The sequence below is a fragment of the Drosophila serrata genome, unplaced genomic scaffold (assembly GCF_035046125.1).
Source record: "Drosophila serrata isolate PLE 108 unplaced genomic scaffold, ASM3504612v1 contig_245, whole genome shotgun sequence".
Lineage (NCBI taxonomy): Eukaryota > Metazoa > Arthropoda > Insecta > Diptera > Drosophilidae > Drosophila > Drosophila serrata.
In genome coordinates this window covers 1,469,838-1,486,470 of record NW_028257143.1, presented here as the reverse complement: position 1 = coordinate 1,486,470, position 16,633 = coordinate 1,469,838, and the positions used below count along the sequence as shown (strand labels likewise).

The window sequence follows — 16,633 nt, the reverse complement described above, 5'->3', positions numbered from 1 at the left end:
GATAAGACTAAGTGGGATCTGATGTTATACGGCTTAATAAACCGATGTTTAATGTTTATATCTTTTTGGGCTCTTGAAATGTATACTGCAACTAATTTTCCTTATAATTACAGATATACGTATGTTTAGACGGTCTTCAAGGTCTTCTTCATCCTTAAGCGGTATATAAAATAAAATATATTTCTGTATAGTTTATACATTCTAGAGTTGATAATATTAATGGATTTACTAGACATGATTCTTTTGTATAGCCTAGAATATTATTTATAGTTATTTGCTATAATTTATATTTATATTTTCCTGGAATGATGATGTATGTATGTATGTCTCAAGCTGATAGCAAAAGACCAGCTTGTTATCAAATTTGTTACGTTTTTGTTCGGAATAAAACGAGCAGAATACACTGCCGCTTTGTGATTCAGTCGTTACGCCAAGAATGTCGCAAAATTTGTATATAATATTAATTGCTTTCTGCTGGTTTTCGTGTGGTCTGCGTGCCTCCAGGATGCCCTGTGGTCATAAGAGGGAGTGTGTTCCAAATGCGCTTTGCCGAGAAGCAAACTCCAGCGTACCGAATCCATGTCAGAGGGCAGAAATTTGCTGCCACGCTTCCCAAATAGTGAGTGTTTAAATTCAAATGAAACCCATATTACTCAAGTAAAGATCATTCACAGACCAGTGTCGGTGCTCCATTGCACTGCGGTCAGAGCTATCCAAATGGACTGTACAGCCAGCAGCAAGTGGCTACCAATCAGGCACATCCTTACGAGTTTCCCTGGATTGTGGCGTTCTTTGAGCGGCAAATATTTTTGGGTGGCGGCTCCTTGGTCACCGAGAATTGTGTGCTGACCGTCGCTCACCTGCTGGTCAACAAAACAAAGGAGTCGTTGGTAGTCAAAGCTGGGATTTGGGACTTGACTGCCCCTAACAGCCGCTATGTGGAGCAAAGGAGAGTGGCACGGATCGTTCTGCATTCGGAGTTTGAGTACTTCAGGCAGTCTGGGGCAAACAACTTGGCGCTGATCGTCCTAGAGTCTTCGTTTCAGGCGAAACCTCACATCGGATTCATCTGCCAGCCCGTCCCAGAGGCGACCTTTGATCACCAACGCTGCTTGGTATCCGGTTGGGGTAAACTTACGCAAAAGGATACGGAGCTTTCGCACCGTCTAAAGAGAGTTTCCCTGTCCATTGTGGATAGGGCTACGTGCCTGGCTCGACTGAGGAGAACAAGCCTGGGCAGGGAATACCAGCTCCATCCCAGTTTAATCTGCGCGGGCGGAGAGAGGGGCAGGGATGCCTGCAAGGGCGACGGCGGATCTCCATTGATGTGTCCCATAGCCGGGCATCCCACGCAATATGAGTTGGTTGGCGTTGTCAACATTGGCGTGGGATGCGGTCAGCCTGATGTACCTGGTCTATACACTAGCGTTGCACAGTTGAAGCCGTGGATAGACAATGTCCTAAACGATGACACAAATTCGGCTTTCAAACCATTTCCCACATACGATGTAATATTGTAATGATCTGCTTCAAACGATGAGAAGTTAAGCTTACCGAAGATTCCTAGTTGCTGTTTCCGTATAATAATAATAATAAAAAAGGTCTATAAAGTTTTTTTATTAAAAAGAAATTCATTAAATTAAAAGTGATGAAGTTTTTAGTTAAATATTTGTTTTAACTATTGAAAAAACAAGTAAGAAAGCTATTGTTGAGTGTGATCGACTGTGGGATACCCGGTACCCATTACATGTGGCGCAACAATCACAAAATGCTAATGTTGCTAGGGACATGTTGAGCAACATCCATTATTTACTAAAGTGAATGTTGCAGTAAATGTTTTACACAGAAACTCAAATAACTTTCATGTTAATTAACTCATCGGTGTAATTATACTGCAACTTTTTATTTATTTATTATACCTTAGTTTCTAATATAATTTGTGCGTAATGTATTTCGGAAAACTTAAATTTACCAATGATTTATTATTGTAAAATTTTTGAAATATCAAAAATAATAATATAAAAACTATTTCATTTTATAAATTAAAATAATAAAGTTATTCCAGGGTTGATTTTTTTTTAATTTACTATAGAAATTAGAGAAAACAAGAAGAAAACGATTAACAGAAGAAAATATGAAACAAAAGATGCACATTTGAAATCATATATAATTAATCTTAATCGCAGTCATAATAAGCTTTTTTGGGAATTTCGATTATTAGCATTAAATCAGAAGCCATACCGATTAAAGATTTATGAGGTTAAACATATACTTATATTAATTAATTGCTCAGATTACTGAATGTTTCTTTGTTTTGGAACTTTTTGTACACTGGAATACATATAAAACATATGCTTCGAATTCCTGTGAAAGATTAGGGGGAATCAGAATAATTATACGAGTTTTTTAACGTTTTGATATCAATATTAGTATGTTTAATAATTGCTTTATTGATTAATAGTAACTGAGTAACATTTGCAAACTATTTTGTTTTAAACTGACAGAATTCGAATTTCTTATAAAATAAGCCATTTTCCGATGGAAGTTATGAAAAGGTTCCTGGCGGGGTTTCTCTGGCCATTGTTCCTATCAACCTTGATTTGGTTGGTTATACTCGAGGAATTAATGTTCTACAATAGCACTGCCTGTGATAAACTCAACGACTTAATTTTTGAGCCATATAAGGAGAATATACATGAATTTCAAGTGGGATTACGTAGTCAGCGTTGGGACGACGATCGTATAGCAAGGCTCCTTGAGCAGCAGATCCGTGTACATTGCCTGGTTTATTTGGATGTGTCGGACTTCAATCGGGGTCCTCGAAAGTTGGAGCACATCCGTAGTACTTGGGGTCGGCGCTGCAATCGCCTGTCCACCATCAATCTCTGGGAGATTCCAATAACGGAGGCCTACCGCCGCATCTTCAGGGAGTTTCGCCATGAGCTCGACTGGCTTCTGGTTGTCTATCTGGACTCCTTTGTGATTGTAGAGAACCTGCGTTACCTGCTGGCTCCCTATTCGCCCAACCGTGCCATTTATTTCAATGCCCAGCATTCCTTGTTCGTGTACGCCCATGTGGGTCAGATTCCCAGCACCGATTACATTTTTAGTCGGGAGGCCCTGGAGCAGCTCTCTACCAGAAACTGCCTGCACGATGAGTTTTCCCTCAAGGAGTGCCTTGGAAGAATGGAGCATGGTCCCAGCGATGCTCTCGTGGAGTTCAACGTTCCGGATGAGCTGGTACCCTTTACTCTGCGCCAAATGTTTTGGCTGTGGCCTTGCGCCTTCCAATCCGTTTACGGAAATCAGGTGAGCGTTGAATTAAATTAATTCAATTAAATTCTTTATAAAATCTGTAAAGTTTAATTCCATTCTGAATGGTTTCTCCTGAAATGCAGAGCTGGAACAGCTGCTTTGGCAGATCAGTCCTGTTCCCTTATGTGACGGCAGGCCAGATGGAAGTTCTGGAGTATGTGCTCTATCATCTGAGACCGTACGGTTATGTGAATCCCCTCTTGGAGCTAAAGTCTTTGAACATAGCATCCAGACCGCCCAATAACATTGTGGCCCGTCACATGTTTCAGTCCGTAAGGATATTGTGCCTGGTACTAACCTGGCCCAAGGGATACATGCACGGTGTAAAGTCTATCAGTGAGACCTGGGGACGTCACTGCAACCGGGTGATATACTACAGCAAATCCAGACTAAGTGGCGTGCAAGGAGCAGAGACCGTGGCCCTGAATGTCAGCGATGAACGCAATAAGCTTTGGGGCAAGACAAAGGCCTCTTTCAGACATGCGTACGAGCATTATGGCCACGAAGCCGACTGGTTCTACAAGGCCGATGACGACACCTATGCCATTATGGAGAATATGCGTCTGATGCTTCGACCCTATTCTCCCGATACTCCCATTTACTTTGGATCCACCTTCAACTTAAGTTCGGAAATTTATATGTCCGGAGGAGCAGGCTATGTCCTGAGCAGGAAAGCTGTGGAACTTTTCGTTAACGCGACAGGTGAGAACTCAGTCTGCGAACCCGGGGCTAGTGGTACCGAGGACTTTGAAATGGGCAGGTGCATGGAATTACTTAAGGTGAAAGCCGGCGAATCTAGAGATCTATATGGACGCCATCGATTCTTTTCGCTTTCTCTGCAGTACTTTCTTATAGCAGAGGACAATGATGAATTTTGGCTGTCTTTATATCTGGTTCATAGATGCAAAAAGGTGAGTGTACCCATTTGTTGTTGTATTTACAAACTAGCAACCCCTGACCCGATATATATATTAAATTATATTTATATTCTATAGAATACTAGTCTCAGTTATAAAAGTATTTAAATGGAAATAATGTAATGTATTTTATACTATATTATGTTTATTATTTACATTCATATTAATAAACCAAAATATTTCACAGGGCAGGGAGTGTTGTTCAACATATTCGATTTCGGTGCACAATGTATCACCGAATGAAATGCACTTTCTGGAAACTGTTTTGTATGAATCGCGACCTTATGGCCTCATTGCTGGACATCCTCCGTCAAGGAGTTCGCGAAAGAAGAGGTCACAGTCAGGGCATTTGTGATATATTTTTGCTATATACCTTAATATAATGAAATTCAATATTATCTTATAATTTTAATTTGTATAAATATATAGGCTGTCAAGGATATAATTAAATTTAACTTGTTCGTAGTCTTTGGCATTGTTTTTGTCAGTCACTTTCAAAAGTAAATTATTTATCTGATTGCGAATCATCCATTGACTTTGGCTTGTATTTGGCTTTTGTTTGATTTCATTTTACTTGGAACCATTTCTTCCGTTTGGGAACTGTGTCTAGTTCCTAAGGCATCCATATAGGACTTCTTCGGAGACGTGTACTCCTGCCCTTTGTTGATGCCAAAAGATTTTAGATTGTAAATTATATAGTCCAGGACATAGAACTCCTTGGCATTACCGGAGCGAAAGGAGATGGCCGAATCGGAGCAACAATCGTTAGAATCCTGTGTAAAATACGAAAACATAAGCTTTTGTTTATACTAGAAGCAGCTCTTTAGTTAGCCTTACATTTGATGTAGTGTAGTTTCGATGGTCCTTGTGCCAGTGCAGGGGCGAGAAGGGTATGAAGCGGCTTAGTCCCTGCTCGTCCTGGGAATCCCCGGCCATCACACCCACCGACTGCATGCAGCGTCCAAGCTCTATGTCCTCGAATCCTATGTTCAGGTTGCTGCAGATACTACTGTTATCAAAGGCGTACTTCATGAACTTATGCAGAGCTGCCTTGCTTAGAACATATTTCCCTCCGCTTGAGATTTTACTCTATATAATACACAACCAATAATTTATTTCGATCAATCTTTATAGATCAAAGAGAAAGCATTTACATACCTGTGTAACATTCTGGCGTAATTTGTTGCCGAAGTAAACTGGTGACTTTGGGCTGTGGGCATATAGAAAAGCCCTCAGATTTTCCATTACCACATAGCTAAAATTAAGGGAAGATAGGGAATTTATATAATTTTATTTTTGCTCGTTCTCACTTACGTTTCATCGTCAGCCTTTAGGAACCAGTCATAGTCCTTAAAATGGTGCTTGTACACGTATTCCAGGGAGGCCCTCGTTTTACCCCAAAGGTTAGAGTAACCCTCCCTTACATTAAGCGCCACGGCACCCAGCTCCTTGTCCTCCTTCGTGCTCATGAAGATCAGTTTGTGACATCGTGTGCCCCAGGTCCGCTGGATGTGAACGGCCCGGCTTTTATGAGCCTTAGGACTGGTCAGAACTAGGCACAGGACACGGGGCTCATTTAAGAGGCGGGCGGCCAATTGAACTGAGTCTTCGGTGATGATGAACGGCGTGGTCATAGGTGATAAATTCGGTGGTGGATAAGGGCCATACGAGCTGCTCCTCCCAATACTAGGAAAGAGGCGGCTGGTGGCTTCTCCATTTATTCCCTGATTGTTTTTAAATGCTCCATGCCAGCGATTTCGCCGCATTAACTCTGATAAGAGGATGCCCCAGGCGAGGCCGATGAAGACCATCAAAACAAGCTCAATACGCTTCCGATACTGCCGCATTCCAATCATTATGTTGGTAACTATGGAAGTAAAAAGTTATGTAAATACAAAAGAAAATTATTTAAGCTGAATTTCTTAACTTATTTTGCGACGATAGAAAGCCAACCAATATGTAACATAGTTACTCTATAAACGTTTTCATTAAAATACAAATTAAATGTTTAAAATCTGATAAATTTACGAAGTACATAAGGAAGGATCAGAAACTTTCTCAGCTGAATTAAACAGATAGCGTATATGTCAAGAGCATTCTCTATTGTTAAGAATGTTTTATTTTTACTAGATTTTAATAATATCTTATTTCCTATCACATATACACATATAATGGAGAATTCTTTTCTAAGAAAAATCCGACTTTGTATATTGATTGGCATTAGCTTGCAAAACGAGCAAGTCTTTATAATATAACACTTCATTATGTATCACTTTAAAAACCAGAACACCTTCATTTGGGGAATTACCCCACATTTAGGGAATTAAGTTATAAACCTACTCCACATAGGCTTTTTTGTGAATTTGAATACTCGTCACTCTCTCAAACCGTTGGCAATATGAAACCGATTTTGTTTTGATTATTCCTATCTTTTGTGAAGCATCGTCTACTCATAAGCCGCATTTGTTTACTTTTTTATGCAAATCTCGTGTCGTCCGGCAGCAAGTGGCCGCTGTCGCTTTATAGGCAGGCCGTGGTTGTTGTCGAAATACCGAATTAACACATTCTTGAGGCAGTGACGCAGACGCGAAAGCTTGTAAAGATGCGGTTGACCTTCGGGCACACGCTCAGGTGCGCAGGTGCGACCGGTACGGGTACGGAGTATGTCAGAAATTGTTTAAGTTCACTTCGATTCGCAATTGCTGAGTTATAAATGGCAATTGCCTTGCCTCTTTGATGTTTTTGCAAGACGTTGCAATCGCATTTGGATCGTTTCGAATCGTTGCCTTCTGTCACTTCTTCAATGTTTCATTTGCAGATAGCTTTTCACTTTGTTTACTGCCGGTACTCGTACAGAATTTCAAATGGAGGCCCTCGATGGAGTGGCAATAAATGCGGTTTGGAACGCGACTTGAAGCCCAAAACAAAAAATAAACAAAGAGCCAGGGCCAAAATGAATGAAAAAATACAAAACAAAACAAGTAAGCACCGAGCAACGGAATAAACACTGACGTCTTCGCGCTTTGCCGGCAGTTGACAGACTTGGCTTAAATGGGCGCGTCGGAAATGTTGTTGGAGAAATACCTTAACGCTTGTTCGGGCACAATGTTGCCAGATTTTTTGTTTTTTAATTTTTATGAAAGCTAGATTTAAGGATAACTCTTAACTCTTTGTTTTCAAGTTATACATATTATCGAATTTTAGGATTTTAACTTAAAAATTTTTATAAATTGTGTATGAAAAATTACTCAACACAAATGACCAACCACTTAAGGACAAATTCTATCCTAATAGAAAATCCTTGTTCGCTTGTTGGGACACAATGTTGCCAGATTTTTAGTTGTTTAATTTTTAATTCAATACAGATTTGTGGAGGGTTAACTCTTTGTTTTGTGATAGATATTATAGAATTTCAGGTTTTTAACTTAAAAAATCGTATAAATTGTGTATGAAGAATTACTCAACACAAGGGACTGTAACCACTCAATAGAAACTTTCTATCCTGATTGGATATAAAATACACAACGGTTTTCAAAATCCTTAAGAATTTTTGCAAATTTTATATATTTAATTTATTTTTATTCATTTTATATATTTTTTTTATTATTGTAAATGAATAAAGTTTTTATTATATGATTAGTATACTTTTACCATGCCTTGTGTCAGCTTAATTTTTAATTTTATATTTTAATTGCTACTTAAAGATAATAATATGTCTGAATAATTGAGTTAGGAAGGAATATTAAGTATTATTATTACCGCAAATATATTGCATACAGAATTTTACGGTATTTAAACTAAACACAAAAATATTAAATATGCTGCGAGTTCAGAATACTCTATAATTCATTTAAAATAATTAACTATTGCCTCCACATCGAAATATTTGTTACGTCATCAAAGTTGCAACATTTTCTCTTGCACTTTAGAAAAGAAAACTTTAACCTTTAACGAGAGTTGGGGAAAAACAGCAAGCCTTTTATGTTGTCAACTCTTCGTTTTCCTCAATAAAAGGCTTTACCTTCTCTAGAGTCGTGAAAATGCCGGTGGAAAGCTCTTGTAGAGCTTCAAAACCATTAATTTCAGCCCGAAACTTGACAACGTTATTTTTTTATAGTGTTTTATTTTTATTTAATTAGAAAACTAGTAGTAAATGAAGTACGATGAGTGAATATACAAGGAGCACGTAGCCAAACAACAGGACTCAGGCGTAGGGACCGCCGGAGGAGTCCAGTCCCCTGGGAGCATTGGCATAGCTATCCTCTGCGAACGTATTGGTTACTCCCGATCCCGAAGCCGAACTGGATCCAGATTCAGATCTCGATCCCGACCTAATACTAGACTGGGAGCCGGAGTTTGACTCCTGGAGTGTTGCTCCCGACGAACGCAGGATATTCTCAGACTTCGAACGCTCATCAAGGGCCACCAAGGGAGTAGCTTGAGCCACCGGAACAACCACTGTTTTCAGGGCATATGGCACTCGATTGACCACAGCATTGAAGCCGTGGACATCATCCGCCGTGTAGGTCACGGTGCGCTTGTAGCCATCGGGATCGATGAGACTGTAGAAGCCACGCACCACATAGCCATCTCGGGTCTCGCTATGCTCCTTGATGTCACCGGTGGACTCATCGTTCACGGCATAGTTGAAGCTGTAGCTGGCGGGGGGAAAGACCTCCGGTTCTTGGTGCTGGCGGAGCACGGGCAACGGCGAGGGAAGAAGGACCGATGCGACATTGTTATCCGCATTGGCGTCCTTAGCGGCATTGACGGCACTGGCCGCATTCTGGAGAAGATTCGAGGCCTGGACACTGGCAGTACGGCTGCCGGCGGAGAATTGATTCCGGCTGGGTGTTGCATAGTCGTAGCCTTCGGGTGTGGCCTCCGAATTCAGGGCATTGTTACTGGGCGTGTGATAGTCACTGAGGAAATCCTCGCCAGAACTGGATCCAGAGTGCTCCAAGGAGTTGATGGCTGTGGCCGCCTTCTCGTTGTAGTTGTACTCCGCTTGGGCAGCAGAGAAGAGTGCCAGGGACAGCAGGACAAACAACTGAAAATTTATCAATGAATTTTGGTAATCAATCCTATAAAGAAGCAAGGATCCATGGATGCCACCTCACCTTAGCTGTCATCTCTGAATAATTTGGATACTCCTTCCGTGCGAATGCCTCCACAAATTGTCGGGTGTAACTGTTGGCATAATTGAAGCGACTTGGAGTTTATATACCTCATCCCAATTGCAATTGGTTTATTACTCAATGAGACGCGTTATACAATGTCATGCGCTTCAATTGATCGATTTCCCATTGTGCGAAGCCATCACAATGTTTTGGTAACACTTTCATTTTCATTTTTGTTACAATTTTTATGCTGCGTAAGCGCAGACGAAATTGAATGATGATAGCTGTGTGTGACAATAATCAAATCAGAATTGGGGCACAACCTTGTGAAAAATATGATCTTTATTTATTACCTGTATTTTTATACCCTTGCAGGGTATTATAATTTCAGTCAGAAGTTTGCAACGCAGTGAAGGAGGCACCTCCGACTATATAAAGTATATATATTCTTGATCAGGATCAACAGCCGAGTCGATCTAGCCATGTCCGTCTGTCCGTCTGTCCGTCTGTCCGTTTCTACGCAAACTAGTCTCTCAGTTTTGGAGCTATCTGAATGAAACTTTGCAGTTAGTCTTCTATATACTCTCACTCGTATATATGTCGGAACGGGCCGGATCGGACGACTATATCATATAGCTGTCATAGGAATGATCGGAAAAGTTTTACAAAAAAAATTATAAAATTTTTAGTTTTCAACAGAATTTGATCAAATTTGAGATATAGCCATTTCATATTATTCTACAATTTTGTGTAAAATTTTATAAAAATCGGACGACTATATCATATAGCTCCCATAGGAACGATCGAGAAATTAATACAATTAAATTTATAACTTTTTTAGTTTTCAGCTGATTTTCATCAAATTTGAGGTATAGCCATTTTATATAAGTCTAAAATTTTGTGGCAAATTTCATAAAAATCGGACGACTATATCATATAGGTGCCATACAAACGATCGTTTGATGTAGAGGAAAAATGCAAATCTGTGAATGTAAAACTGCAAATATAATATGTATATGTATATATGAATGAAATGAAAGCAGGTATTACTTCATTGTTTTTTAACACAAATATATATAATTTATATTGTATGGATTCCTATTCATAGAAGTTCTATCTGCAAGGGTATATAAACTTCGGCGTGCCGAAGTTAGCTTCCTTTCTTGTTATAATATTATCTTATTAAGCATGTATGCTTAATATACTTATTTATCAACGGAAAAACCCCGTATGTCAGAAGAAAGGATCCTAGTTTATGATCAGGAGAAAATATAGTTCAAAATACATATGAATAAAAATAAATAATACATTTTGTTTGAAATGAAAGTTTATAATAACCAAAACTAAAATATAACTCACAATATCTAATAGTAAATATTAAAGCATTTTATACAACGGAAAATATCGCATTTAATATTTCAATATATAAAAATGGTTCTTTTAATTATATATCTTTTTATATTGTACCTATACAATAAAAAAACGATCGTTTCATCACACAAGTATCGCAGCGTTTATATATAGACTCTGATTTCCTGGAGGAATATTCTAATTATATTATCAGTTCATTTTACAATGCTACAAATTATATTTTATTATAATTCAACTCATAATTAACATAAATAAATAGGTATAATGTGAATTTAGATACTTTTTTACTTTTTAGGAATTTTAAAGGCCAGATGATGTTATTGTTGATATGATATTTTTTCTAGAACAATGGTTTACGCTATTAAGCCATTTATAGTATATAACCTTTTAATTCCCTGGAAGAAAGATTTTCACATAATATTTGCATCATCTATTTTAAGATAATTTATCATCTAAATTTAATTTATTAGGCAGGGTAGTGAAAACAAAAAGGGTTCAAGAACTACGCTTAATTATTACTAATAAATACTACTGGCGTAGATAAGAATGCCAGGCTTCCAGACTGTTAATCCGCATTGGATAATTCGTACTTAAATAATAATCTCAACATAGTCAAATCAACATCACTAATCTCCCACCGAATCACCGCCTTTTGATGGTTGTGATAAGAAAACAAAACAAACCGGTTGCTGGCTATAACTGCTTCCATGCTACTGCCTGATTTTGGCCAAAACAAAGCAATTGGCCAGCTGGTGGCAATCGGGAGTCGATCGTCGCGGAGAACACAACACAACGCGCAGCATGTCGGCCAAGATCAAGCTGCGTTCCCAACTGCACCTTCTGACGGGTTTCATCGCAGGATTCATTTGCGCCTTCGTCCTTCTTCTGTACGTCTACGATGTGAGCCGGGTTTCGCCCTGTTGGACCAGCTCCTCATCCTCCTCCTCCTCTCCAGTGTCCGTTGCCATGGACGCACTATCCCGAACTGAAGTGCTCCCACCCGCCCGAATATTGTGCATGGTGCTGACCTGTCCGGAAAATGTGGAGGATTTGGGCCGAACTGTGTACGACACTTGGGGGAGGCGATGTAGCCATCTGATATTTGTGAGCAGTGAGCACTATCAGCCGCTGGGCGTGGTCCAGGTGGTTGAAGCCAATGGTGGCAACTACGAGGATTTGTGGAACAAAACCCGCGAGGGATTCCGACATGTTTGGGAGAACTTTGGACAAGACTTTGATTGGTTCCTCAAGGCGGATGATGATACGTAAGTGAGCCTGAAACAGGGATGCCCCTAAAGGGTCCTTTTATTTGCCTCAGAAAATCATAGGGTCTAGAAGGATCTAGACTGGGCATCCCTGCTCTGTGAGTTGTGGTCTTGGAACTTTCTAACTTTTTCACCTCTACAGGTATGTCGTCATGGAGAATCTTCACCACCTGCTGAGCGGTTTCGATCCGGATACACCCGTATACTTTGGCTACAAGATGACACGCTACAATGTGGTGAGTGATAAATGCTGATCATAACTCGACATTAACTTCCTCATTTGCTTATGTTGTGGTTAATAAGTGGCATAATCGATTTCATCTTGAATGCACAGAGAAAAATCATAGCCATCTAATGAAGAACTTAAGAAAGAAATAATTAAAATTCTATAGATGAAATACAGTATGTAAAATTATAATATTAAACAGATAGATCATTCTTAGTAACTACTAATTTTTAAGCATTTTTCTCTGTGCCTATTACTAATGCGGTAAGTGATCGACTTGATCGTTAGTATAAGCGTCTAATTAACTACTCATCTTCCATGCTATTGTCGCTCGCTTCTCGAAACTGATTTGAATTGCAAATTTTCCATGAATCTGAGAGTTGGGTTAAGATCTTAAGCTTAGAGCAAAAGTGAATTATGCCTTCCGAGCTCAGCAGGATTGCTAAAGGCGAAAACAGTTTGTATATGTCAAATTAATGTGAGAACATGCGTTCTGGTCAAATTTTCGCACTTTTTTACTAAATGATAAATCGTGTTAAAGAGTTATTAAATAATTTTCAGAGTTATGGATAATTAATGCTTTAGCTTGTATTTATTACTTAGATATTCGAACTTTTAGTGAATCTCTTTGAACTTTCTTTTCGGGTTTTAATTTCGCTTCGATATCAATATGTGTTCTTTGTGCCAGTAACCGGTTCTTTTTTGTGAGTGTAATCCCATAATAATTAACAGCGATTTATTGGGCATTGTCTGTTGGTAAACAAACATTAAATCTATTATTGGCGGAGTGATATCATAGGGGCTGGCTGTTGCATATTAGTTAACTGATTGGCTGACCAAAAGCTACTTGTCTTGGCCTTTTCCGTGTGCATAGATCACTCGTAGATCGGACAATTCGACATTAAGAAATTAAATTCGCATTAACGATGCTGCAGTCTGCACAGAGCTAATGGCCGAGCTTCACCTGAGGTCATCGCGGTTACCTGTCACGCATCTCTCACAGCCGCGCCTCGTCCAAGATTTATTTCGCCTTTTGACATTTTGGTGCGTTGTGCAAGCTTCATGTTTCTCTTGACAAAGTACAAACATTTTGTCTGCATACGTTTGTACGCATAAATATAAACAAATGAGCTATGGAGGGTCGGTTTTATCTCAATGTGAATATAAATAAAAATATTTCTTTGTTTCTGCTTCTGCCTGTCTCTCAGACTTGGATATTCGTTTATCGGAGGCTAATTATTCCTAATGCATCATAAATGTTATAATGATTTCTGATTGATTGCTGTGAATATCTCCCTGACTATAGTTTACCGGGCTTTTGTTTTATCTTTTTGGGATTTTTAAGTCGATTAACATATTTTTTATGCCTGCATGAATTATGCATTTATTTTATTATTTTTGGGTGTTTGATGGGAACTCAAGTGTTTGATTTATGTATATTATGAATATTTATGATTTAAAACATACATTATGTTTTATGTCTTACTTATTTAGTTTTTCTGCCAGTGTAAGGCAGTGATTTGATATAATTATACCTATTCTATTAGAGAAGCGGATAAATCCGACATAATCATAAGTCTTGAGTGACAATTTGCTAAATTTCATTATCATTTCTATTAATTTGGCGGCTTTGCCTGTTCACATTTCAACTTGATGCGTATTTTGACACTTCATTCCCTGCTGAGCGGCCTCTAAAAGAGGATTAAACACAGATTTTTGATTTTGGTTGTGGGTATGCTAAAAACCGAAGACCGTTACTAATATTTGGAATATCTTGGATACCACGTGGTCTTTTCGGAACTTTGAAGTGAATATTCATGCTCAAGGTTAATATTTTCATATTGGGCGAGACAGGTTTGCTTTAATTAAAACGGGGCGTGTGGAATATTAAACTATATGTTTAGTGTTACTAAATATAGAAATATCGAGCTACAAGGAGTAACAAATGGTTTATATATACTCTGTTTATTTACTTAAATTCCCAGAGTTATATGTCCGGAGGCGCTTCTTACGTTCTGAGTCGTGAGGCTCTGAACCGATTCATGACTCAGGCCTATGGATCGTCGGTGATATGTCCGGAGCCAAAGAAAATGGGTATTGAGGACTTTTACATGGGGATTTGTCTGCAAAATGTGGGAGTTCATTTCGTTGATTCGGCACAATCTCTGGATGGAGATCCCAAGCCCAAGTTTATGCCCTTGAACTTGGAGCACTATCTCGCGGACTCAAACTCCACCATTCCGGACTGGCTGCGTCTGATGAGTGTATCTCGAGTTGAAACTGTAAGTCCTGACTTATTTTCTCAGAATCTGCAATTATTACTAATTTCCTAATATTCTTTTTTAGGGTTTGCGGTGTTGTTCCAACTATTCTGTAGCTTTTCACTACGCCAGCCGTGAACGCATGTTCCTTTACGAGTTTCTAATCTATTATCTCCGAGTTTTTGATCACAACTTGAATTCGGGAAGAAATCAGAGATATCTGTTAAGTTCATCTGATTTAAACAGACGATTTCCACTGGAAGATAATTTGAATATAAAAGACTTGATACAAATGTCTGAGAAACCAGAGAATTTCTAGTTATTGTAGCGTGTTCTTATTTATGCCATTATTAGTTTAAGCATGCGATGTGATTTTAATTTAATTAAATAGGAAGCAACTTAACGGTTTTAGATTCGTAAAGGTTCTTTAGAGTTTGTTGGGTGGGTTGGTTGTGTATGTTTCTTTATTTTATGGTGACAATACCAGCGACAAGATCGGTGGTTAATCAAAAAATTATTTGGGAAATGCTTAAGTCATATGTTTTTCTTTATATTTTAAGGAATATTTTTATTGATATGTGAAAAGTCATCCATTTAATTAAGCTGTTTTATTTATTAAATCATTGTATGTATGGCAATAAGTCAAAATCCGTTACTTCTTATTTGACACGAGTTTTACGTATAAATTCTAGCATACTTATGGGCATTGTCTACGAAAAATAATTTTGATAACATTTGGCCTTACGATCTGTTGAATGATTAAGCGCATGCAATTAATAACAGTTTATGTATAAGGTAAAATATTTTATTTAGAAAATGTAATAGTTTTTTAATTAAATGCAGGAAATCAATGAAAATTAATGGGTTTCGGTCAAAGGATCTTTTATTAGTAAAAATACAAAGCTGTTGTTGATCTTTATAGGCTTTTAAATATATTGACTGCTAGATGATAAAATCTGATTTTAATAAAATTCTATGAATTATTCTTAAATTGGGTTATAATTTAATTAAGTTTAGTCATACATTTTATATTTTGAATTCACATACGGTTTACGGTTCACGGTTTCCTATACACATATCGTGAAGTTATTGAATTTATAACATTTAGTACAGTACAAATTAAAAAATATGCATATTTTAGATCATATGCAATGAATGTCTTAAAAATTAATGAATTTATCTCGATTTGCAATTGATTAATTTTTTGACCGTTCCTATGACAATATTGTATAATAATGGGAAGACTATGAAGACTATCTACATAGTAAGTTAGTCTGTATTTATATAACTAAAAAACTAAGTAACTATAGTTAGGGTAGAAATGGGCAGAAAGACAGACAGTTAAAAAATATAATTTTAAAGACCACTGCTATTTTGAATTAAGCCCAGTCCAAATAATTTTACTGTAACATTATGTTTGGTTACAAGTACATTTGTGGGAGAGAGCTGTTACACAATAATATTCTTCTATCTCCATCTTAGTCGCACTCAGGCCTAGCTTAGTCAAGTCTTGAACCGTGGTTCTACTGTAGGTTTTCAACTTGCTTGCCTAATATTAAATTTATTAGTACACTATTTCTTTAAATATTCATTATATAATGGAAATAGAAAAATATATATATTTTTCTGTATGGTTTTAAGGCAGTTAATAATACTAAATTGTTTTACTCTATCTTATTCTATCTATTTCTTTAACAATAAAATAATAAATACTTAGAATATTTAATATGTATGTATTATAATTTCTTGAGTATTCTCCGATTGTATTTGTATTGAGCGAATGACGCATTGTCTTTAGTATATATTTTAAATATAATAAAGTTACCTTGCTAGTTATGCAGGTATTTAATTAACACTTTACGACTTCACAGAGTCCGACGAAAGGCTGAAGCTTTGCGAGCGAAAAGTGTCTGGTAATCCTTCATTGGCGGCATTCTTGCATGAAGGGCCGTCCGACTGAACTGCACGGGACTGTTTTTGCTTTTCATTACCAAAGTCAATGCCTCAGTCTCACCTTAATGCCGCCTCACCTGCCTCAGTTTAGTCGCAAAATTCAGCTGTTTCGTTGCCGAGCCAAAGTCGGTTAATTAATTCCGAAATCACGTACGCATGCTCAGTGTGTGTCAGTTGGCATTTTGCCATTTTGCCCCTTTCCTCA

General features: G+C 38.0%; 5 protein-coding genes across 5 annotated transcripts; 3 read left to right on the top strand and 2 right to left on the bottom strand.

The window, feature by feature from the left end:
• The first annotated feature begins 383 nt into the window (after positions 1 to 383).
• Positions 384 to 1,666, top strand: LOC110185927 (phenoloxidase-activating factor 2). The gene is made up of 2 exons (XM_086832201.1): positions 384 to 619; positions 675 to 1,666. Exons 1-2 carry the CDS (start codon positions 437 to 439, stop codon positions 1,518 to 1,520), a joined length of 1,029 nt encoding a protein of 342 aa, XP_086688327.1. The 5' UTR covers positions 384 to 436; the 3' UTR covers positions 1,521 to 1,666.
• Positions 1,667 to 2,450: 784 nt separating this feature from the next.
• LOC110185841 (glycoprotein-N-acetylgalactosamine 3-beta-galactosyltransferase 1) lies at positions 2,451 to 4,587 on the top strand. The gene is made up of 3 exons (XM_020954849.2): positions 2,451 to 3,309; positions 3,399 to 4,226; positions 4,420 to 4,587. Exons 1-3 carry the CDS (start codon positions 2,539 to 2,541, stop codon positions 4,585 to 4,587), a joined length of 1,767 nt encoding a protein of 588 aa, XP_020810508.2. The 5' UTR covers positions 2,451 to 2,538.
• On the bottom strand, positions 4,336 to 7,276 carry LOC110185925 (glycoprotein-N-acetylgalactosamine 3-beta-galactosyltransferase 1). Its single transcript, XM_020954937.2, has 5 exons — positions 6,704 to 7,276; positions 5,547 to 6,099; positions 5,391 to 5,487; positions 5,070 to 5,321; positions 4,336 to 5,005 (listed from the first exon to the last, which is right to left on the bottom strand). Exons 2-5 carry the CDS (start codon positions 6,086 to 6,088, stop codon positions 4,757 to 4,759), a joined length of 1,140 nt encoding a protein of 379 aa, XP_020810596.2. The 5' UTR covers positions 6,089 to 6,099; positions 6,704 to 7,276; the 3' UTR covers positions 4,336 to 4,756.
• A 1,160-nt stretch (positions 7,277 to 8,436) lies between these two features.
• Positions 8,437 to 9,449, bottom strand: Cpr23B (Cuticular protein 23B). Its single transcript, XM_020954936.2, has 2 exons — positions 9,353 to 9,449; positions 8,437 to 9,282 (listed from the first exon to the last, which is right to left on the bottom strand). The coding sequence occupies exons 1-2, from the start codon at positions 9,362 to 9,364 to the stop codon at positions 8,437 to 8,439; spliced, it is 858 nt and encodes a 285-aa protein (XP_020810595.2). The 5' UTR covers positions 9,365 to 9,449.
• Positions 9,450 to 11,396: 1,947 nt separating this feature from the next.
• LOC110186078 (glycoprotein-N-acetylgalactosamine 3-beta-galactosyltransferase 1) lies at positions 11,397 to 14,896 on the top strand. Its single transcript, XM_020955113.2, has 4 exons — positions 11,397 to 11,988; positions 12,131 to 12,224; positions 14,200 to 14,496; positions 14,561 to 14,896. Exons 1-4 carry the CDS (start codon positions 11,525 to 11,527, stop codon positions 14,792 to 14,794), a joined length of 1,089 nt encoding a protein of 362 aa, XP_020810772.2. The 5' UTR covers positions 11,397 to 11,524; the 3' UTR covers positions 14,795 to 14,896.
• Positions 14,897 to 16,633: the final 1,737 nt, after the last annotated feature.